The following is a 24,344-nucleotide window of genomic DNA, read 5'->3' as shown; positions in this document are numbered from 1 at the left end:
ATAAGAGCACTGTGTTCTGCTCCTAAAAGTGGGCTTTCATATAATTTAGTAGTCCCTTTCAGAACCATTTGCTGTCCAATTAAAATGCATCCTTCAACAGCTATGCCTATGCATTAATGAAATTCAATAGATGCAACCGATTTCCATTCGAATGCGACAGGCAGGCGGACAGGCAGGCCTAATGACCTGCATTTAAAATGCTTTTTGTGCAGTGAAATTGAAATGAGCTTAAACAGCATTACTTCTACAACCATTTGTATACCATACGCATTGGTATTCGTTGAGGGCCACCAACTAATGCATTATGGCAGCTTCGCCTTCTACTTAGTGAAGGATACGTGGGGGTTCTTCGAGGAAGTGCTGCCATAAGAGCTCTGGCTACGGCTCTGGCTACGGCTCTGGCTATGGCTCTGGCTCTGGCTTCCATTTACGAGTGTCCTGAATGTTTGTTCACATGCGGAATAAAATGGAATGGAATGGCATGTAAGTATTTATGCACAAATCTGGCCAAAGCACAATTTCATGTGACTTCCGCTGAATCCAATATTACTAAAACAGGCCTCGGGTGATTTGAAGGCACGTCACTGCGGGATTTGCGACGATTATTGCAAAAAGGACATACACGCAACGGAGAATGGAAAATGGAAACACAACGAATTATTCATAGCTTATAAGATTGAAACAGTGGAAAATTAACAACACATGCTATGAGCCATATACACGGGAGGATTGGCGGGCGTTCAAGTGGTGCGCACACATAAAGCACACATAAATAAAATACAAAAATCAAATGCAATTTCTCCTAAAATGGTTACTTATCAAAAATTGATACGCCAGCAAGCAGCATAGATAGCATAGCTGTTGCTCGAAGGGAGTTCTACGAATAAACATTCGAAGGCACCGCACCCTACGTAGATATGTACATATTCAACATATTTCAAATATGTTTTGACACTGATGCAGAAAGGGGAAGGAAACGGTAAGGGGAGGGAAAGGACCGCCCTTGGCAGTCGGATTATTCATATTTAAATACATATGTACTCGTATTGCACACTCACTGGGGACTTTGTACATTTGTCAGATGGGTTTCCAACTCTAGGCCAGGCCTCCCAACTCTCCCAAAGATTCCACACACCAAAAATACTCGTATATAATATAGATGGAATACTTAAATAAACAAGGAATGAGAATGAGGCTGAGGCTGAGGCTAAGCATAGAGGACTCCTCTCCTCTTAAAGCTGTTGGCAGTTTAAAATGTTTGCACCACAAAACAAAACGGAATCAAACGCTTTTAATATTTCATAAATAGCAAGTCGTTTTATTCGCAAAGAGGTTTACATTCAGACATTTATATTTACATGAACATACTCGCACTCGTACTCGTACTCGTACTCGCACTCGAACACGCACTCGTACTCGCACTCGTAGGTTGATTACTTCATTACATATTTTGTACAGCTTAAGACGGCAGCTTAAAGCGGATTGATGGGATTGGGATTGCGATTAGACTGGATTGGAATTGGAATTGGGACGAGTGAAATGGAAACTCGAGGAACCAGTACAGTATTTACACCTTAAAAACAAACAAAATATGGGGACTCTTACTTTTTCGACTCTTTAGTTTGATGTATCCTTCCTGCTGATGAAATAGTCTTCAGATTTCAAAAGAGCTTTTTTTAAGTAGTGCTGTTAAATGAAAATCCACCGATTTACGTATGATATGTGCAATGGGCGGTCGCAGTGCTGGGGTTATATTGTGGTACTGTCTGTGGTATGTATAAGGAGGATATACAATATTTCTGTTTGGCTTTGACCTGCTAAAAGTATAAATTCGAGACCTAAATAAAGTAAGCTTATAGCCAGGTTTTGTCATCGGCTGCATCATTGCCATTCCCTGACCCTGTCCCTGGCCCAGTCCGGCCTCCCAGGTTGGCGCCTCTATAGTTATTGTTGTAGGGCGATGAGGAGACTATCTGTGTCTGCATCTGCATCTCAACGCTTTCCATCGGCATCGTCGGGTTTGTCGGGTTCGTCGGGGTCAGGCCAACCGGCTGTCAGGAGAGCAGCTGAGTGGTCTGACCTTCCATTGCCAAGGCGGAACTGCTGGTATTAGAGGCACCACTGCTCTGTCCGGTCCAGCGGTGCTGCAGCTCCTGCTGGTATGGCATTCGCTTCCTGTTGCTGTTGCTGTTGGTGTGGCTCAGGCTCAGGTGCTCCGCTGGCGCCGAGTGGCGGTGCAGGACCTCATGCTGCTGGCTGGATCGCAGCGGCGCATTGCGGAGAACTCCTGGGAGCAAATGAGTAAAGAACATAATTAAGTCGTGGGCGCTCATCGAAAACCATGAGAGGGCGCTTCTCTCACCACAATGGGAAATTCGATGCGACTTCGGTGAGCTGGGGCAGGTGTAAAGTATCGACTTCTGTGTATCTATCGACATATGGAACTCATTAGCCCTGCCATTAGGCTCTTGGCCGCCCTCCGAATGCTTACCATTGCGCTTGATGCGATTGTGATCTGGCGAGCCGGAGCAGGAGTACCGCGAAGTCAGGTTATCCCTTCGGTTGAGGGAGTCCGCGCCCACCCGCACAAACAGGCACCAACGAAAGACCATCTTGAACCCGTACCGAAAGCTGCAAAGACAGTGAAAATATACACTACAAGCTGGAACCTGCAGAATACCTACAAAACGGAATGTAAATAAAACTCAATTTTATGCGCAGGGCGTGGCGGGGCTCCTCGATTATCTATTTCCGCTTCCGTTCTAGCGTTCTAGCGTTCGTCGTCGCTCCAGTAGATCGAGCGACAGGTTACTCGCGAGCTCTTTAGATTACAATTTATAGACCCTATGAGTAGCGCGTACCGCCGTATAAATTAACAAACACCTCCACTGTCCTTGTCCTCTGTCATTTGCATAAGGGGCTCCGTCAATGGACTGGCTCTGGCTGCGGTCCTGGCCCTTCCCTGTCCCCTTTTCAGGACATCGAACCACTCCACCCATAGTCAGATATCCGCTGACTGAGCGAAATTAATTGCAATCGTTACGTTTTCCCGGATACGCACACGGATACGGACCCGGACACGGACACTGGCGCGTGAACAGCCAACAGTCAATTTGTACACATCCGCGTTGACATTTTGTGTTATTTTTCGTTGGGATATGAATATCCATCGGTTCGGTGTCGTGGATTAGCAAACTATGTTTATTGGAAGCGTGCATTGGGGTTCATTGACGCCAGCAGGGCTGTACAGAATGTACAGACTGCCAGCACAGCAAGTACTGTACTTAATTTCAAGCAGGGCAAAATCGAGAGCCAACCAATCAACTTATCTGTCGGCGGCTCCCTTGCTGGGATGCCCCCCAAAAGAAACTTAGCTGAGGGCCCCGTCCTGATGCGAATTCAACTGCAAATGACATAATTTGTGGTGCCGCAGCGTACTCACCGCGAATTCATCCAGCAGTAAATAATGGGATTATACATGGAGTTGCTCATGGCCAGCCAGTATATGGCCAAATAAAGTTCCTGGATGAAGGGCGCCTCGGTGATGGCCGGGTAGCAGGACGTGACGATGAAGTAGCTGTGGAAGGGCAGCCAGCAAATGGCGAATATCAGCACGACCACAATCATCATTTTCACCACCTAAGCAGAAAATGAGTAAATATATATGCTGTGCCACTTAAAGAAGCTCCAAATAAATGCAAAATCAACTGATAGAAGCTAAGTTTAATATTAAGTACACAAGGATTCATAATTCATAGCTCTCACCCGCCGTTTGCTGCGGACGTTTTCCGTTTGCCTGGGCGTGCACTCGCCGATGGTCTTGGAGCCCCACAGCTCGATGCCCACGCGAGAGTAGGTGACCGTCATGGACACAATGGGCAGAATGTAGGTGAGTATCATGATGAGTATGTTGTAGCTAAACGAAGGAGCAGAGCAGAAGTCACACAGATAGTGGTTACAATCCTTTAAATTGGTCAGGCAATGCTTTTATGCCGTTTAGTATCTATGGGTCTATGGTACATTGTTGTTATGAGTTGGTTTATTGAGTAAGTAGCAATTTGGAGTGAATCTAAAATTAATGGCCTTGCATGTGGGACAGACAGGACACACAGGACACACAGCACACACAGGACACACCGACAGGATACAGTGAGCGCTTCAACCAAATTGCCGTACAAAATGGCTGTAAAAAGCAACACGTTTCATATGCCCCCCTCCCCCTGTGCTCCATCCTGTTAGCCCGAACTCTGTTCCGCCTCTATGTCGCCTGTTTTTTATGTCAGTTGGTGGGTTGGCTGGTTGCCTCGGGTTTTGGCTGTTTCGTTTGTCAACTCACTGCGAAACTGACATTCGAAATGTCCGCTTTTACGACTTCTATCTCCTATCCGCGGATGCCATCCGGAGATCCAATGTTGCAGTCTCTGATTGCCGTCCATGCACCTTCGTTTCGGGAAGAGCTATGTACCCTGTCCAGTCCAGTACTGTTCTTGACTTGTGTGTTCCCCCGTGGGATTGTGGGATTGTGGGATTGAGGGAAACATGTCACTGAAAAGCCCCTATGCTCGTAAATTTTCCCTCAGTGATGGGGACTCCCCCTTGTTTCCTGTGTCTCTACCTGGATTGATTTCTTGATGGAATACTCACATGTACTCCAGCATGGAATGGTTGGTCTGACCGTCCGGCCATTCCGGGTAGCAGACAGTCCGTGGGCTCTGGCCCTTGACAGGCACCTCCTCGGTCTTGTAGAAGATCATCATGGGGCAGGAGATGAGTGTGGAGGCCAGCCAGATGACCGCTGCAATGGCCAAATTGCATCGCTTGCTCATCCGGGGCTGCAGCGGCCGCATAATGGCCACGTATCTGGAGGAAAAAAACAAAAGCAATGCAGTGGAGCGCCATTTTTAATACAATAAAAGGGGGAACACGTCCCTGAACATCCTCCCCTATCCATTCTGAAACTTTTGGCAGCGAACGAGCGACCCGGAAGCCGTAAGCTGATTACAGACCCCGAAAAAACTCCGTAAAATGCAATTTAGCGGCAGGCCCCAACACAAAATTAAATTAATCCCTTCACTTTTCGGGCTGCAATGTGGAATGTGGAGGCTCCTCATCAGATCAAGGACCATTAAGTGCGGATGCGGACTAGGATACAACAACAATCTACAACAAGTAACGAGTAATAGGCTCTAAATAATTGGTTGCCATACAGCTCTATTAGATCAATACGAATGGGGATGCCTCCAATGGATTTTCCAATAGATTAATTTCTCTGGATTCCGTTTTGTTTGGGATTTGCCTTTTTTGACAGGCAATCGTTTATGCTGGCAGGAAAAATCTCCCTGAACTGAATAGGTTATATGCAAATAGACAGACATACATCGGCTCTCAGACGGAAATCTATCATATTTAGAGCACTTGAAGTCGTGATTGATATGGGTCTGTCTGGGATGAAGCGCGTCCCCTGAAGTATTCATAAGTTGCCGTCCTTTGTCGGCATGTCGGGGGGGTAGGGGCATGGGTATGGGTTTTTGTTTGGGTATCCACTCACCTGTCGATGGAGATGGCCATGAGGGTGAAGACCGAGGCGCAGATGCTCAGCATGGCGATGAACTGCGAGATTTTGCAGTAGAGCTCGCCGAAGGGCCAGTCGCTGTCCAGCATGTAGTAGTAGTTGAAGGTTACGTTCAGACTCGAGACCATCGCGTCCGCAATGGAGAGATTCACTGGCGGAAATGGAAGCACCGAAAAGAGCCAAATCAGAAACTCTGCCTAAGCAAGTTATGGGACAAGGAAAAAAAACAAAAAAGGAACGACAAAGAACATTTCTAATTGCAGGGGGCTGGAGCCAGGAAGGACACACCTTTGGTCGTTATTTATGCGTTGTACATTTGTAATTAGTGGGGCATAAAGTGCACTTTCACCTTTACTGCCAGTTCCCCTTGAGTGGGAGCCAGCCATATTTGTTTGCCTGACAGCTGAATGGCAATCAAGGGTCCATGTCCATCCGTATCCGCATCCGCATCCGCATTCGCATCCGTTGGGTCCATCATTCATTGCTTGATATACTTTTTATTGTGTTCCATTTGCATGCCGTGTAACGATTCACATGCTAATGAATCAGCAGTCACAGCGGCCACAGAACAGCAGAAAGTGATAGGAAAAACGAAGAAAGGGAAAGTGTCTTCGCCTTTGTTTACTTTTCATTATCTCCCCGAAGATAAGGCGACAAAGAACACACGAAGAACAACAGCACAAACAATAAAACAAATGTTCTCTGCTGAACATTAGCCCCGTGTTCCATGTTCCATGTTCCATGTTCCATGTTCCACCCTCCAAGTTCCACCTTCCATGTTCCATTTTCTAGCTATTCTTCTCTCTGCCGCCCACGACACGTCGCGACGTGTCGCATTCGAATTTCGAACAAACGACCTACCCTACTCGATCTCCTCTGGTTGTGGGTACCCGGGAGGGGCCTGTGGCCACGCCACGTAGCCAAATATCGATTCAGCCTCATTTTAATTAATAACAAAAGGAAACTTTTCAGCTATGCCGCCCCGTTCCGTCGATCCGCCGACAGATAAAATTCCATGACTACACTACACCGAAAATACTCTCAGTTCCAAAAACTAATTAATGGCAAATAATTAAGTATTAAAATCTGCTTGCAGCTGCCAGCTGGGCGTTCCTTATAATTTTTCTATAAATATTTACACAACTTTCAAGCATTGTCTTCCTTCAGTCGGAAAGTCAGGCGACTCTGGCGTGGCTCCAAATACTCTTTTCTGCTCGCCAAACTCAAACAAAAGATGCAAATACGCATTGATAATGAACCCAAAGAAGATTATCAGCCCCCCACAGCCACCCACTGCCCCCACAGCCGCCCACAATATGGCCCTCTGGAGGTGCTTCAAATGATTGTGATGTGAATGTACAATTTTCGTGCTCCCGAAATGATTAAAACGTCAGAACTTGTTAGCAATAATAATGATTGGCGCCGATGTGATGTGTAAGTAAGTATTTATAAATGCAAATTCATCATGGAAAGCCCTGCCAAAGCCTTCGAGCTCAACGGGCATTTACGTAGTTTACATAATAATGATAATAATCATTACTGAAAGAGCCGGCATCCGATTACCGATGCTAGGGGTAGACGCCAGAGGCAGGCCCGAGCCGGAGCAGGGGCTGGCCGAGCATCCACTTTGCCTTTTCCATTGTTTGATTTTGATCTTGGACACAGGACTGGGAGGACTGGGGGGACTGGGAGGACACGCAGGCCAAGGGGGGAGGGGCTTAGCCATTGTTTTTGCCATGCTTTTGTGCACTTTTTCCGTCTTCTAGCCCTCTAATGGTTTCGACCCTGCAACTGCACTGCCTCCTACAGCGTACAATATGCAGATATGTACGAGTATGGTATGATATGCTGCGTGCAATCGAATGTACATTTGTGCCTGGGTGTAGTGTGTATTGTGTATTGTGTGCATAGTGTATGTCCATCAGGAAAGTTTACCGACACCCAGGAGGCATCCTTGACTGCATCATAATGCTCTTAATGTCGTTATCACGATTATGCACTCCTGCAGAAAGTTGGCACACACAAACACACACACAAACACACACACACACTTCTCTTCCGAAGAGTCAAAAAGTTTGTGTGTCAGAGCAGGCATTTGAATTATTAAAATTGTCGCTCAACTCAAAATGAACATTCCTGTGGATCCCAAGGGCCACCTGACACTGCAAAATGCACTCCGAGACGTGACTGAACGAGAGATTCAATTATTAAAGGCCATTGCAATCTTAACAGGCAAACTTGATGGCTTGATTGTACTGCCTGGCTCGAGGCAGAGGATATTAAAATTAATGACATCATAGCTGCCCCGCCCCCCACCTCAACATGGCCAAATGTTTGGTAGTTTTCTTAAGTTCCCCTGCAGGCACTTAGCCCTAAATGAAGCGTTGAAAGGTAATGTCCCCCAAGGAGCAGTGCACCTAATTGGACCTAGGGTACAGCTGCAGCTTAAACAGATTAAATTTAACCAAAAAAGATACAAATGCGAATCATGAAAATACAAAAGCAGAGATAATTAACGACACAATCAGTGCTGTTGAATGAAGGGCTGCAGTAATGAAGAGGGAGCGTTAATGATTTGGGTCGATTGCGGTGTTTGGCCAGAGGGAAACACCCGCAGTCGTATGCGTGATATTTGCATTGCGTATACGCAATGTTTGCCCACGTGCCTGGCCACGTAACGTAACATAGCGCAACGTACTCACCTATGAAATAGTTGGTGACTGTTCGCATGCGCTTGGTGGTCATCACAATCCATACAACAATTAGGTTGCCGCCTGTTGCCACAATGACCATGCCGCCAAAGAGTATGCTCCACAGGATCTGACGCCACCAGGGCATCACGAATGCAAACGAGCCGGCTGTCTCCATTGCCGCCGCCGCCTCGTTCCCTTCCCCGTTGGGAGCCTCGGAGGATGGCAGGCCCGTCGGAGTCTGCAAACTGGAGGGAGGGAGGGAGGAGCCATGGAGCCATGGAGCACGGAGAACGGAGGATGGAGGAACAATGGGGAATTAGTGACATCGAGATTAAGTGTGTGTTATGTTTCATGTCGTCCCACCGCTTCGCCCTAAACGACTGCCAAGTGGGCGGTGATGTGATGTGTCTATGTAACCAAGAGAATGAGTGTGCGGGCTGGGGTTTGTGTGTGCTAGGATCGTGGATTCCAGGATGTTGTCGCTATTAAGCATGTGTAATTGTGCGTGCGTTGACAAATCCGTGTTTCTCTGCATCGCCGTCTGCCACATAAAACATTGAGGGTGCTGGAGCTGCAGAGGAAGGAAGGTAGGCAGGGAAGCTGTGCTGGAGCCCATCGGCTGCTGCTGTTGTCGTCATCTTTTTAATATTTCGTGTGCCTGTGCCTCGGCGGCTTGTTTATTTAGGTTCACATCTACGAAAGTGTTTGAATAGACGGCAAGGAAATGGAGCACGGCCCAGGAGCATGGCGCGTGGAGCGTGGACCAGCCGCAGGAGGGAAAGGATTTCTGTGGCGCCAACTCAACTCCGTCCTGCAGCCCCCGATAGCCCTTTAGTCCGCTAGTCCGCTAGTCGGTCTTTATTGGACATACTATATACATCTTTGTACAACGGGAAGACGGAGAGGGAGGGCCCTGGCGATGTCATTTAATATGCACGTATTGTGTTGAAGAAGGCCCATAACTGTCAAGCCAGGCCAGGCCAGGACCACGACCAGGACCAGGCCAGCACCAGCTCCGGTGAGTCATTAGAGTTTGCTTTCGCTCTTCAGAGCAATTAAAAAAGTGCTCACATAAGTAATTCTCACTTTACAGAGCGGGGCAGAGCAGAGCCCTTTCCTCACATGACGAACTGCTGGGGATTTACTACATAAGTTCCCATTTGTTTAAGGGCCCGCTGCAAAGAGGATTATTGATTTGTTTTTATGGGTTTCCAGAAGGGAAGGAGAAAAGCCTACGCAGAGCGAGAAGGGAGACCCATTCATGCAGCCTCCGGCGGCAATTCATGCCATGGCAAACAATGACAAAACGAAATGTTGATGGGCCTGCTTTCGAGGTTTAAATATCGCATTGAAAGAGGGCAAAGGGTATACTATTTGCTTAGAGAAACTGATAATACAATGATACCATGGGAATATCAAAATTTCATAATCAAATCTACTCGATTCCGTGGACAATGAAGCCTCGGAACTTAGTAGGAAAGGATAGGGTATATGAGCTTCGTTTTATTGAAGCGGTCAGCTTTTGTTTAGTTTTTCCCTTCTTTATTTTCCCATGAATCAGAAGCAAACAAACAGGCAGTTCGAAAAAGGCAAAGAATAGGCAGCAGTAGAAACAGCAAATGATACTTGGGGCTGTTATTACAGGATTGAGGACAGAGCCTCAGAGTCTCAAAAAATACGACAAAAAAACACAGAAAAGCCACTCGGAAAATGTATTTTCGATGCGTCAAACGCAGTCATGGCATAATAATTATCTGACTCTGAATGCCACAGCCACAGCCACAGCCCGAGCCGAGTCGAGTCGAGTCTGCAGCGGATTTTACTGCAGTAATTTGGTGGGGGGAGGGGAGGCCATGGTCTATGCATAAGAACTGTCGGCGTTTTTTTTGCAGCCTGGAGACGTTGCTGGGAGACGAGCCGACAAACAGCCCAAGGCTGGATCAAGTATGGAACCTATTCCTCTTCTGTGTATAGTATGTTTTCCTGAATGCTACGAGTCTCTGCTTTCCGCGTGCCTCTCCAGCGTATTTGAAACGGAAATAAAGAGCCTGGCACGGAGACTGCGATTGGGACTGCGATTGGGACTGGAGGGAGCAAGCGGATGTGTCTGAATGAATGATTGAATGGCGCAATGAAGGCATCATTAGAGATGCATACTCGCACTCGAACTCGCACTCGCACTCGTAAAACTCGTACAGAGGCGAAGCGGAGAGGCACGAGCTCCACGAATTTATGGGCTTTGCTTCCCCTCCCTCCGGTGGGGGGAGGGGGGCGCATGTGTGGGAATTAATTGAGTTGTGTGTCATAATTAGGCATTAGCAGGGGGGGTCAAAGGCTCAACTTACGTTTGGCTGAGATTGTAGGCGTTGCTGGGCAGACCAAAGTCCTGGCTGAAGTCGGGGACGGGCGTGACACTGCTCATGGCGTTGTACAGCATGACGGCGGGTGTGCTCCAGTTACTCCAGTTGATCTCAGTGTCCGGAGAGTCCTCCACCCCGGTTCCGGCTCCGCTGTGGCTTTCCATCATTCTCCGGACGTATTGTTCTTTGTACCCTGTATCCTGTGTGTGATGTGTGTGCTTAGCTAATGTTGCGTGTCCTTTTTTCGGTTCTCCTATTTGTTTTCCATTTACCAGCTTCGGAACCTGAAAGGACACAAGACTTAATTTCACTTAATTTCTTAAATGTTTTCTTTTATTTTATTTTATTTTAAAATCTATTTGTTTCGTTTCCTCTGTTGTTTCTTTGTTGCTTGAAAGTAATCTTTTGATACTCATTTGATTCAAAAGTTTTTCGAGGCTCGGCTCCCTCTACGTGCTCGTAGGCTTTCAATATCGATTTCGATTCTTTTCCTTTGTGGACCTGACTTCCAAGCCCCTCACCCCTGCCCTGCCCTGCCCTGGCCTCATCCTCCTCCTTGTCTCATTTGCGGCCTGTCCCATGACCTTCCAGAGAAGTTTCTTGCGGTTTGTTTGCTAGTTCTTTGAATTGTCTGGCTTAGGACCGACTCTCCTCAAAGCGGAAAAAGTACCACAAAATGTTTAGCTGTTGATGAGGCCACTATTAAAAGTACAGGCCATTTTCGGGGCTTAGACATGCTCCAGGTGAGAGTTTTTATTGATTGAATGGGAGGTTGTTCCGACAGATATTCGGTTTCGCGATGAGGATTGTCGCCGCAGTATTGAACAAACAGAGGGGCAATAAATGTAATTCATTCCTGAAGCTAATGCATCCCCAGAGCCAGATTAAATTCCATCTACAAGTATTTTTTTCAAGGTACGTTCACCTTTCACATTTTTAAAAGGATCCTTTCTCTGGAACCCCACAGATCTGGCTCGGTTATTCAATGATTTAATTCAATTTACTCTGCATACTCCACACTCTCCCCAACTTTTTTAATAGAAAAGCACGTTTCTCTAGAACTTATTTTGAAGCCACTTATATTTTTGTTACAAAATACTGTCCAAAAGCTGCAAAAAAAAGTTTCCTTTACAAGTGTATGGTCTGTCCTGAGTACTCGCCTGGTTGTCCTTCAATTATGACAGAGGAATGTCTCTGCCAGGTCAAGACACTCGTAATTGCAAGAGCAGTGCTGTCCGAGGGCCCCTTGAAGTTCAACGAAGCCCTGGGCCCTGAGTTGTACTCATTTTTGAGGCATTTTCATTATGTTTGGAAGAGCACCGCACAGAATCTGCAACTACTTACTGCCAGAGCAAAAGAACAAAGGAAACACGGAAAGAGCCGTCCATCATGCGTCCAGTCAATACTCAAAATCAACACCTACGAGTACGAGCCACAAAGCCTGCAGCTGCAACGCCCAAGAGAGGAATAGAAGAAGAGCAGAAGAGGCATCATCGACAGCTATTAAACAAACACCAAGCCGTGGCGCGGCACGGCGGGCCAGAAATCAATTGCCGGCAATATGTCTACTCTGAAAATGATTACTAAATACACAAAGCATATGCCACAAACAAATTAATAATAATTCTCCCAGGGAGTGAGCAGTGGTAGGGGAAGGGGCTGGGGCCATCCTAGGGGCTGGTGCAACGACGATGCACTCTTAATGAAATGTAAACAATCTTCAAAAGGAATGTCCGCTATAATTGGCAGATCGCTCCGGCAGTCTCCGAGTGGGACATGGGGCGACCACGACCCCCAGTTCCAGTACCATCGCCAGCGCCAGCCCCAGCCCCAGCCCCAAAAGCCTAGCAGGGTAGGGGAAGGGTAAGCCGTACAATGTGCACAAATATTTGCCAAAATAGCGAAATGCCCGGCAGCCTGGCAGCGGACGCTCTGGGCTGGACTGGGCGGGTCCTTTGTGACTGATGGCCGTTCAAATTGCGTTTTCTTTCAATAATCGCAAAAAATTACACTCGCATTTTTTGTGCCTAGAATTTCAGTGAACTTGAAAAATGGCCAAACTGTCACGTTCCATGATACAAAGCGTTGAAAAGTGCTGATACAGTAGGCCACTGGCTGGGCTCTGGGCAGGGCCTGGACTCCACTCTGGCCGGAGTACGTATACGCCACGTTGTGTTGTGCCACGACCGTGGCTGTGGGAGCTGTAAAGTTTAAATGAATTTGTCTGGCTCTTTGTCAGCTTCTCCTCGGACTGTTTTGCTATTTCTTTCTCTTTCTCTGTTTCGAAATCTTTATCTCACAGCTCGCACGCGGTTAAAATAGTTGAGGAGCCGCCGAGTGGCTGCTACAACACATCGGCTTTCACTGGAAATATCCCCAGGAGGGTACTCCTGAATCGCGGACCAGCTTGCCGTGACAGGGGAAATGACGAGGGGCATCAGAGTCTAAAAATATTGATAACGCTCGAAAAGTACGAGATACTTGGCTTTGGCCTACGCGACCTTTTAGTTCTTCGGAAAACGCTGCAGATATTTATTTGAGCCAGGAGCAGGGAAAGCACATTCGGCATTCATTACGACCGAGAATAAAAGCTTCTCCCCCTCCCTCTCTCCCTCTTTATTGTGTGTCTTTGACAAGTCAAGTACAGGGCGGGGTGGGGGGCCCGGCCAAGCCTTGGTCTTGGACTTAGGGTGTGGCAGCAGCAACCATAGCGCGTCTCCATGGACGCGTAAGTATGTGCCGCAACATATGTATGTCAATAAGAGCTGTCCTAGGACCTGCTACCCCTGCCACGGCGACTCGGCGGTCTACTTTCGGCCAGCATACAGCAAACAGTATATAGCGTATAGCGTATATGTAGTACACTTTCACTTCCTGCCAGCCAGGACAAGGCCGAGGCCGAGGCAGTGAATTTCTAAAACAATTTATTATAAAACAAAAACCCGAACAAGGCCCTCCCTCCTTCGACTTGGCCGGGACTAGAGCTACAGCTGGAGAGCTCACAATAAAACGGAACGCCATAAGCAGCATTACCCGGCGCATTGGTTGGTTCTGTGTCTGAGCCTGGCCCCAACCCCCAACCACATGGAAGCGAACTTGAATCGTAATTACCAACGCCTTTCAGCGGGCTTAAACGAGCGTTTTTAATTCCCCCCCACAAGCACCCACTCACGGAACCATATACGGAACAACAATTACGAAATAAAATGAGCATAAAGTACGAGTCTATGGGGCTGCAAATTGGCGAAATTCGCCCCCATCCTCCATCCTCCAGCCTCTAGCCACCAGCCTCCAGCCTGCAGCCCCCAGCCTCCAGCTCATCCAGAGCCAGATTCTACAGCAGCGAACAGTGGGAGCAGAATTCATCAAAATGATTGTTTAATGAGCTCCATGCTCCCCATGCCCCGTGCCTCATACTGCCGGTGCTCCCATGCCTCGCTCCTAGCAAGCAATTCATTTACGAGTTTATTTCTTCTTTCGCACCTTGAAAAACAAAATCCAAAAACAACCAAACCCAAGAACAACAACATTCACACAAATTAAAAAAACACATCTAATATATAAATAAATCGGCATGGGATGGGTGATAAAAGTACCCACACAAAGACACAAACATGGAGATTTCCATGAAGAGCCGTGGGCAAATACTCGTACATTGTGTGCCCCACTGTTGGGGCAGGACAAGATGCTGGCTGCTTCTGTTTCTGTTTCTGCAAATTTAATTGCTGAAGCGTTTTCCGCTGCCAATTGTTTGCGTGTTTGCAGTAGAAATATTTGAAATTGAATCTGAATCTTCGAACGGGGAATGTTAAGTGCCTGAAAAGTATGGCTGGAGCAGCACTCCAAAGGTCACTCGTTTGTGCTTCTTTGTGGCAATTAGGCTTTTCTGCTCATCAGCTGCCGGATGCCGTGAAACGTGGGGCCGACTCGAAGTCCCTGCGTTATCTACGTGGCTTCCTTGTATCGTGCAGTATTTCGCTTTAAGTCCGAGTATCTTTAAGACACAAGCAACGAAAGGAAGAGCAGGAGAGTGAACACGGGCATCCTCTGCATAAATTGACCAGACCAGAGACCAGTTGTGCTCATATCGTAAGCATTATGGGATCCCCCAGCACATAACGAAGCCACAAAAGCCGCACCAGCACGGGAGGAGGAATAGTTCGCAGCACTCATACGACCTGTTGTACCATTGCCAATTGCCATTCTAGGTATTACCATTACCAATTACCAGCACCGGGCATAAACATAAGCTACCAGGTGAGTGGGGCTGGGGGAGTGAGAAGTACACACAAAAACCGAAACGAAGAAACATTTCAAAGCTATTCCAATGTCTTATCTTATCAGAGGTCGGGCAGGAGAGGCACCCGCTCCCCGCCGGTATTACGGTACTTGTGTGCCGTGCATACAAAACCGAAATTGACTCGAACAACACGCCAGACGAGGCAAATCGCCGCTTGCACTTTCACACTTGCTCCACGAAGGGGGGAGGGAACATCAGACTACAGACCACAATAATGTTCGCCCTTCGCCCCGCCCCTCCGCCGACACCCACTTCAGTCAATTTATTGCAATTATGTGTAAATTGAGGAACAAAGCGGAGACAGACGACAAAAGACAGGCAGCGGCACGGGCACTGGAATCGGCACCGGCACCGGCCCCGAGGTCTTTAATGGGAAGACCCCCAGAGAAACTCCCTTTCCCGATCCGCACCCTGACTCTTCCCATTGAAGTGGACAGTGGATAGTGGACAGTGCATGGGCTGCTGAAGTTACAGAAGAGAGAGAGACTCCGCAGTAAAGTGAGGGCCAGCCGCTAAAATATGCACATGATTCACAGAGTTGTTTAGGATGGCCTTCATTTAAATTCATACCGAGCGGAGATGCGATACTCGTAGGGAAGTAAGCTTGATGTCCAGCTGGAGACTCCTTCGTGCACCCCACACCCACCAGGACCGCCCATCCTTGACTTGGTACGGATGCCGCATCGGTTTCAATTTAATTAAATGTTTTGATGCATGACAGCACAGTGAAGAGGACAGGCCAGTGGCAGGACAGGACCAGCACTCACGGCATTCACTTCTTACTTCTTACTTATTCGCATTCGCATTCACATTCGTTTCGTTTCGTCTCGATTCGATTCGTTTAAAGATCCAAGTTCGTTCACGCCTGTCTGAACCTTTAAGGACAGTTTTTGGTTTGGTTTTGGGCCAACTACGAAGCTCCAGGCTCAGTCCAACTAATGGCCTTTGGATGCTCCCCTCCAGCTTATACGCACTAATGCGAATGGAGGGGGAGGACGATTCGCGCTGAAAGGATTTCAGTTTGCTCAGCTGACCATTTGGAGCGGCTCGTGCGACTCCCAGGCTCCGGCCCGAATCCGAGCTGCGGATGCGTCCATTTAGAACCATTTATCCATCAAAGCACTCCACTCACAGAGCCCCTGCCCGCAACCCGAAAGATAATGCTCTGCTGCCGTCTAATAATAGTTGACATTAAATATTTATACGCAGCACAAGTTGGGGCAGAGTCGTCTCTGATCGAGTTATGGGATTCGTGACGCGTAAAAACTATTAAGGGAACCTTTGCCCTTCCTCAGAGTCCAGCTTGATGTGATGTGCACCGACTGGGGCAAGAGATGTGAGTAAATTATTAATTAAAATTATTATCGCTCTGGCGGCATCTCGATGGGGAAAATCGCTTAAATTACTCGCACAATTATGCACCAAAAGAGCACTGATTGGAATCCGAGCAAATTAATTAGCAGCAATCCGGCAGGGGGAACCAAAGGATCGAGGAGATCAGACAGCAGATAGACCCTTAAAGTGGGCCAAAGGCAAACCCAATTGAGCGTATTAATTGCTGGTTATTGGCGCAACTATTTCTCGCTTGAATGGCATCCTGAAACCCGATGATGCTTCAATCGTCGCCTGGAGTGGAACCCCTTGAAACAATCCTGCCAATAGGCCCTCAAAATTTGGTTTAATCGCTTGATTAGGCCAGGAATATAATTAAGTTGAGCACGGGGCTCCAGCAGCCGCCACACAAAGTTGTCAGCAGTTAGTAGTTGGCAGTTTCAGGTAATAGTTAGCATTTAATTAATTATTTGCCAAGCAAAAATGTCGAGAAACTTTTAGCCGCCGCCGCTCTGCCGCTCTGCCGCTCAGCCGCTTGCCGCTGGCTGCCGGTTACTGCCAATTTTTACTGGCTTCTGGCTGTGGGCTGTGGGATGTGGGAAAAACTATAAACATGGTCTGTAGAGTGCTGAGCAAATGTGCTGGCAAAATATTCAATTATGAGTGGTGGGAAAAGCTTACCAGGGGAACAACGACAGCTTCTGGTCTCTGCTTTGACTATGCCAATGAGGCGTATGAGCAATATCTCCCACTGGAAACAATGGAATTGTATTTAAAAATAAATTCCCTCTTTTTCGGGGGATCTGCAGGTCTGCAGATCTGCGATTCGGTGCTTATTGTTTATGTCTATTAGTTTTAAACAAAACACCAATTTGTATATTCACGTTTAACGACTAGTTTATTGTTTTTGCTATTCGATGCCGTTGCCGCTGCTGCTGCTGCTGCCGATGCCGATGCCAATACCGATGCTGCGTGGTTATTTGTGTTTCACAAAATTCAATTTTATTTTAAATCCACTGCCACGAATTCAATTACGATACGGATCAGGCTATGCCGCCGGCATTTTCTCAGCATTTTCGCAACATTTTCATTTCATTTTCGACCTGCCACACTGCCACACAACGCGAAGCAAAACGAGGCGAAGCGGACGTCGTCGTCTTTTCGAACTGTTCGCGCGCGAGTCTGCCGTTGAACTGACTGCCGCACGGAGTGCTCAACGCTGAGGCTGTGTCAGCTAGTATCAGTGAGACAGCCACTGGTGGAAGAGTGAGGGGGGCATGCCACCGCCACCCACCAGAGTCCCCAAGGGCTGGTGCTGATGCTGATGCCGCTTGTTGCATGTCGGAGAAAGAAAAAAGGGTCTGATTAAAAGGGTTTTCCTTTGTCAGAGCTTGCATGTGAAATTCTCCGAATTTTCATGCAAATTTGCATTTGGAATCCGTTAAAACGGTTGCCCAAATCCGAAATGTAACCGCCTAGGCGCCTCGGCCAGTGTTGCCGAGCTGCTTAAGAGCCAGCCAGCCGGTTCAACGCCTGCGCTCTGCCCTCTTTGGGCCTCCGCTTCGTCCACTCTCTCCTTCTTTCTCTTTCTCTCTGTTTTCATACGGCCATTCGTAAACAATCTTCACGGAGACGATTGAGGCACTGGTGCGGCACGTGCAGCCCCCGAAATGGCTATGTTTGTTGCTCTTTGTTTGTTGCCGAACGACTTCACTCTTTCACACCAGACACCAGCTGGCTGGACGGCTGGACGGCTGGATGCTGGCTGGGATGCGGATCCGGATCGGGATCGGAAATATGCGTTAAGTAAGCAACACATCAAAAATAGTTGCTGCCGGATCGGATTTGCCGACTTTGATGGGTTAATGTGCTGCCCGGAATGGCATTCCACGGCGTCTCTCCGAAAAAACAGAATGCATCAATGTCCAATCAATCATTCAGGGTCTCTGTCGGGGTCCGACGTGCACTTGGCCACACCTAGTGGCCGGGCCAGTATCCTTCGGAGGCGACATTCATAATCGTTATGGCCAGCTTACGAGAAGAGAGGGGAGCAAGGGGGATCCTGCAATATCCCGACCAGCTGGGCATCATTAACTATCTGCAAGTCTCGCTCGTTACCAGTGCCATTGCCAGTGCCAGTGCCACACCAGTGCCAGTGCCAGTGCCAGTGCCCTGCTGATGACCCTATTTAATCAACGCTAAGCCCGGCTCCGACTCCGGCTCCGGCTCCGGCACCCACCCTGCGGCCCCCAAATGATAATTTGTTTGTCAACAGACTATAATGCGGGCGAAAATGTATATTTGGCTAAATACAAGCCCTGCCTCGGAGTGGCAGTATGGCACTCCGTTTTTTGATTGATGACCACAACGACTGTCCGGCGCGGCGGCGGCCTGTGGGCTCTGTTTAAAAAAATTTCCATTTTCATTTTCCATACGAAACGTATCTTGTTGCGCGTCCCGCTGTTTTTAAGTGCATGTCATTTGGCTGTTGCCTGTTGGCTGTTGGCAGTTGGCCGTTGGCTGATGCCTGATGCCTGATGGTTCGTTGGGTGGTTGGGTGGCTGTTGGCAGGACCCTGTCATTGTTAAAGTGATGGATAAATTGGGAAAACCGCGCTGCACAGTGGAAATTCACTTAACCGGGGTCATGTAATCAATTCAGGGCGTCCATCCGTCCCATCCCTGCCTCCCCCCGAGGCCAAATTGCTGTTGCGTGTAGTAGAAGCCGGCAGTGGCCCAAACTTATTGGCACCCACCGTGAGGCTCGCCACGATGCCCTTTAAAATATATATTCTAATATATATATGTGTGCATAGTACGGTGCATGCACGGCTCCCATCCTCCAATCCGCATTTCTGCGGTAGGGCCAGCAGTTTATGCATGAGTATTTCGCGGCAATTAGCGAAGCGAAGGGCGGCTTCAAAATTGGATTTGCACTGGCCCTGGCACCGGACCGGCCCTTTGTTTCCGCATATGGTCATATTTTAATTTCCACTCAGCCAACCGCATTTCCCCCAATTAAAGTAGGTGCTCTTTGGCTCCTTTTTTGTGAAATGCTTTGCACACTTTCCGCTGCACGGCTTAGAGGAGTCAAGTCCCCGGGTCAAGTAATAAAATTTCATTGGTCTCAGGTGTCACTCGAGGCTGCGGAGGGGCGCACCACCTGCCTCTAATTTATGGAGAACAAAATGCAAACATAAGTTTCATAAAGCCAAAACTTTATTAAAATATGCGACTCTCAAGGAGAAGGAGACGTTGGGGATGGGAATGGGGATGGGGATGGGAATGGAGCTGACGATGACGATGCCGATGATGGGGACCTGCCTCTCGTTTGCCGAGTTTTTTGTTGCTGCTGCTCCTGGTGCTGCTTCATTAGGGGAAAGTTAAATCTCCATGAAACACAGAGTTCCTTTCTTTGTTTTTTCTTCGGCTACATTAGACAGCTGCCTCGTAAAAGCAAAAGCAAATACAAAAAGCAAAAGAAACAGAAGCAGAAGCAGAAACAGAGAAAAAGAGCAGCAAATCAACTAAGAAATGGAGAATGGGAGGGTGGGAGGATGGGAGGATGGGGGAAGGGGGAAGGGGGAAAACTTTTTGCTCGCATGTGTGCCCGGGGATCCGTTCCGTTGAAATATGAAGGTACCGTCTCGTAGTGGTAGTACATTTTGCAGACTCCCAAATTGAAAGGCATTACTTAGTTGGATCACAGTCCTCGTTCCTGCCCTTGTCCTTGTGCTGAAACAATTCCTGAATCTATGTTAATCATGTGTCCCCGTCCAGTCCATCCTGCAGACTTTTTTGGCCTTTTAAACAGTCCCACTTGTTGCTCTCCCAGATCAGGCCATACCAGACCAGACCCGACCAGACCAGGGACCACTTGAACTTTGAACTCTTAAATCATACAACTGCCAGACGCACACACACACATTTTAAACAGCCGCCATTTATCAGGGGCCCCGCCAGCTAAGAATCTAATCAACCATCTCCCCTCCACACCGTCTGCAAAGCAGACCCATGTGCCAGGCCGCCAAATCAATGGGAATTGGCTTCTTCCACAGAGGTCTGCAACTGTGACTACCACGAATCTCGAACGAGGCACACCTGCCTGCCCTTTGCTTTCTGCAGTGTAGGGCGTGGGGGCAACCCCTAGCCTGATCCTGGGGGGAGGGCCGTTCCTCTCCAGACTGCCGCTCGTTATTTGCATGCATGTTCCACAAATTGAAGTGCAAAGTTTCCGAATGCGAAACAATGTGAGCCCCAAGGAGGAGAGGGACACAGAGGTGGCGAACAGTATGTAAAACATCGCCAGCAAATGGTTTGTTGTTCCAAAAAACTTTGATTCGAATTCAGATTGTGTGCAGAACAAGGCAGAAAGGGCTGCGATGGGATGGGGATTGGGTTGAGTGGTTTGAGTGGGAGCTTGGATTGCGGTGTCTGTAATTTCGTAAAGAGAATCGTGCTTAGAGGTAATCACATCTCCTGCAACTGCCTCCCACTCCTGGGACGAAATCAGAGACTCTGAGTAGTTGGAGCTGTTCCAATCTAATCTGACTGCCTGAAGCAGCAAACTTAATTTGCTTAAAGACTCTTTGCATTTCCACAAAGGCCCCTAATCGAAAGCCACTGCTGCGTAACCAGGCAAAGGACTCCACAGCCCACAGCCAACACGACCCTGAGTGGAGTAGAGTGGAGTAGAGTGGAGTAGAGTGGAGGAACACGGCAGTAGTTTCGGCGACTGCACATAAAAATATTTTGTGCGCCATAAAAATCAGCTTTTCAATAAAAATACAACTTGTAACCACAATGGCGACGGCGACAGCGACAGCGAAAGCGACAGCACTTGGGTTGGGGGAATGGGGGATCCAATTGGCCAGCAATAAAACTTTGTCTTTGTCCGCGGCTTGGCTCTGCCTGTCCCTGCCCCTGCCCCTGCCCCTGTCCTGAGGAATGCCCCACGGGCTCTCGACTCTCCTCCAAGAGGCTAAGGAAAATAAGTAAAATTTGTTTGGCCAAGAAAGAAGCAGGAAGGGAAAAGACTTCCTTCCGTTAGCGACACATTTTCGTAAACCTAGAAAATGTCATTTCAAGTGCGGTGCTTGTCGCCATCAACGTGAAGACAGACAGCTTTATCACAGTTTAATTTTCTGGGATCCTGAGATGAAAATCTTTAATGACAGGAGGAGGTGGAAGGATGGAGGCAGCATCTATGCCGATTTTTGGACTTCTGTTTGCTGTATCCTTTCTTCAAAAAGAAAATCCTCGAGTCGGACACTGGAGGCAACTTTTGGGCAAAGTTCTCGCCGGTGTCACAGAAGCGCTCAGAAAAATTAAGAGTTTATATATTTATTTAGTGGATCCCATAATGAAGCATCCCCAGCCAGGCTATCCCATTCCCTGCTTAGTCCTTGTATCAAATTAAGTCGAGCGTGAATGTGGGCCAACAGGATCCCTCCATCCTGCGAATCCGAAGAAAGGAAAGACAAAAAAATTGATAAAGAGTATGGGGTATGGGTATGGGTTACAATCTTTCTGCCGCTCCTCGACTTAATAAGGAAGCCCGCCAAGCCCAAGCCAAGCAATTTGCCTTCCCAGGAAGGGTGCAGGACCAGGAATTTAAAGGGATAATATTGAACAAATTGCGCTACATCGCACAGCAGCAGCAGCGAGATGAGGAAAAATGTAGGGATGGGGATACGCAATATTTGAGAATATTTTGCCAAGCAAATGCCTTGTTGCTTGTGCCTTGTGCCTCGTCGCCTCGATACAGCATACTCGTAGGAGGCCATCCTAGGAGGCCTTTCAGGAGCCGGTCTAGACCGAGGGCCCTTATCCTGACAATATGGTAATTCACCTTGGAATAATTTAATGTCATTGCAACAGCGACAACGGGGCACTCAAAGTCGCGACAATCAAAAAGTGGCAAAAACCCGGAAAATGTTCGTAGAGTTGAATATTTCATACCCTTTGCATCTGGCTGCTGGCTTATTAGCGAGCAGGGAATACAAGTGCAAGTCGAGAGTCCATTATCCCACATTGTAATCAGCCGAAAGGTAGGCTCTGCCTCCACATAGATGAAGTGCCCGTAATATTATGGAGCGGCATATGACAGGCACCAGGGTTTCCGCGAGAAAACTTCAGGCACTTCGGGTGCCAGCGAAATTTATACATTTTTGTTTGGGGTCTCATGGGTCGCAGAAAAAATGATGTAGAAACAGTGCCTGCTCATTAATGCCATTTGGAAAAGGCCCGAGCCGTGTCAAACCCTTCTCCGACGCTGGAAGAGTCCCTATCTGGACTTCCAGCATCCGTTCAAATGAATGCTGCCCGATTCTGCCAAGATAATCTGCCTCAAATCTGCTTCTGCCTGCCCCACAAAAACGTGCAACTTCTGCTGGCGGCTAATGTAATTTTTCGCGGCCAGTTAGGCAAACACTCAGAGAAGAGAAGGGAAGCGAAGAGAGGCTTGCCGCAGACAGAATTTATGCTTATTAAAAGGACTCCACGACGGCAGACGCTGCCTAGCCACTTCTCCTGTGTCCTGCGTCCTGCGTCCTGTGTCCTGTCTTCAGTCTATCCCCTCCTTTTGGGAATAAACTTATGAACTTTTACGAGCACGGCCGTGACTCAGATCTGACTCTGCATGAAGTGAAATGATGCCTTCCCTCCCACCAGAATTGTATTTGTTTCAACGAGATGTCAAACGAAACGTTTCGTCCTCATCCGGATTTGCACATGTCACGCCATCGACAGCGCCATCGACAGCGCCTTCGACAGGTCGGACTACCTTAACCGAAAGTTATGTAAGTGTCGCCGCATGCCACCCAGCAACAGCATTCAACATTCCGCATTCCAAGCGTCGTGTGTGATGTTGAAAATTGTTTCTCTTCTGTTTCCCACAGAGCTCTGGGTCTCTGGGGCTCTGGGTCTCGGCTCCTGCTGGCTGGATGGGGTCTTGCCTACTTATCGGCGTCTGCTCCTGCAGCCATGTCAAAAGTCACTCACAAGTTAATTTCGTTGGTCCTCGTGGCTCGTGGCGCACCGGGTGTGTCGGGTGTGTCGGGTGCACAGATGTCTCTTTGAGGGCGAGTGTATCCATTGCTTGTTTCGGATGCGGATGCGGATGGCGATACGGGTGGGGATGGCGCCTTTAAAGGGGGGCACTGCCGCTGTGTCGCTTTAACATCGCGCTAATGGGATTCGGGGGGCGGCTAGAATTTTCGGGGGGGGTGGCATAAAGCGGGCATTTATTGAATACTCGTGCTGCATATTCATGAGAGTGCTTGGCGCCCCATTTCGAGCACTTTCCAGTTGATTTGCATATTAATTCGAAGGATCCCACAATAGACAGCGTGGAGTCGGGGCTTGGGGCTTTGGGGTTTCAGGGGGGAGAAAACTTGGCGAAAATTAGTCGTAATTTCATAACGACTGCTCGCCGTGTAATGTACGGCCATAAACTTCCGTTCTGGTCGCCATTGACGACTTCCGTCCTCAGACAACCTTTAGAGCAGCTAATTTATATTGCAATTTAGTCCATTATTAATTCAATTATGCGGTTGTAAGCCCCGCAGAATGCTCGATAATTTATGCTACACTCCCACAACAAATCCTCCTAATTTGCATATCACACAGACACCACTCCACACCGCAGTGCAGTGTGGAACGAACATGCACATTGTGCCTCAATGTGGTGCACACCTTTTGTTATTTCCGCATTTTGTGGCCTGTGTTTGCAGGTCAATAGATTTTAATTGATTTCCAACTCGTCAATGGCAATGCAGCCACAAAGGCAAACAGTTTATCGAGCAAACTTAATGGAGATTAAGTGCCATAGTCCGTGGTCCTAATCAGGCAAACCCCAGAGCCCAACCCCTCCTGTGGCCAATTGCCTGGTGAGTGGTGGCCAAGGACCGCCCTCTGTGCCGTCTGTTTCAGCCTTTGTGCTGCCCACAAATATCCATTGTAATTATAATAAATGTAGAATGTTCGACGAGTACACGACTCCTGCTTTGTATGCCACAAGGATGCGAATTTCAATTTCACACCTCGTTGGACTGGCCTGGCCTGTCCTGGCCTGTCCTGGCCTGGAAA

The 24,344-nt window shown here is 48.1% G+C and overlaps 1 protein-coding gene across 1 annotated transcript; it reads right to left on the bottom strand.

The window, feature by feature from the left end:
• Window positions 1-1,297: 1,297 nt before the first annotated feature.
• LOC6594793 (tachykinin-like peptides receptor 99D) lies at window positions 1,298-17,393 on the bottom strand. Its single transcript, XM_002020438.2, has 10 exons — window positions 16,939-17,393; window positions 10,611-10,909; window positions 8,275-8,510; window positions 5,549-5,723; window positions 4,645-4,860; window positions 3,766-3,916; window positions 3,443-3,639; window positions 2,492-2,631; window positions 2,363-2,428; window positions 1,298-2,287 (listed from the first exon to the last, which is right to left on the bottom strand). Exons 2-10 carry the CDS (start codon window positions 10,790-10,792, stop codon window positions 2,055-2,057), a joined length of 1,596 nt encoding a protein of 531 aa, XP_002020474.1. The 5' UTR covers window positions 10,793-10,909; window positions 16,939-17,393; the 3' UTR covers window positions 1,298-2,054.
• Between the last annotated feature and the right edge of the window lie 6,951 nt (window positions 17,394-24,344).

Source organism: Drosophila persimilis, unplaced genomic scaffold, assembly GCF_003286085.1.
Source record: "Drosophila persimilis strain 14011-0111.01,24,50 unplaced genomic scaffold, DperRS2 tig00000000-arrow-pilon, whole genome shotgun sequence".
NCBI classification, from domain to species: domain Eukaryota; kingdom Metazoa; phylum Arthropoda; class Insecta; order Diptera; family Drosophilidae; genus Drosophila; species Drosophila persimilis.
Note: the sequence above shows the minus strand (reverse complement) of the source record. Positions and strands in the feature narration are given on the sequence as shown.

What these genes read in the sequence shown, in the direction of transcription:
- LOC6594793 (XM_002020438.2), bottom strand. Translation starts at nt 10,792, where the DNA reads ATGATGGAAAGCCACAGCGGAGCCGGAACCGGGGTGGAGGACTCTCCG. An exon ending in AGTCACCAACTATTTCATAG is followed by an intron (nt 5,724 to 8,274) that starts GTGAGTACGTTG and finishes CATTTCCGCCAG; the next exon opens with TGAATCTCTCCATTGCGGAC. An exon ending in GCATCGAATTTCCCATTGTG is followed by an intron (nt 2,288 to 2,362) that starts GTGAGAGAAGCG and finishes ATTTGCTCCCAG; the next exon opens with GAGTTCTCCGCAATGCGCCG.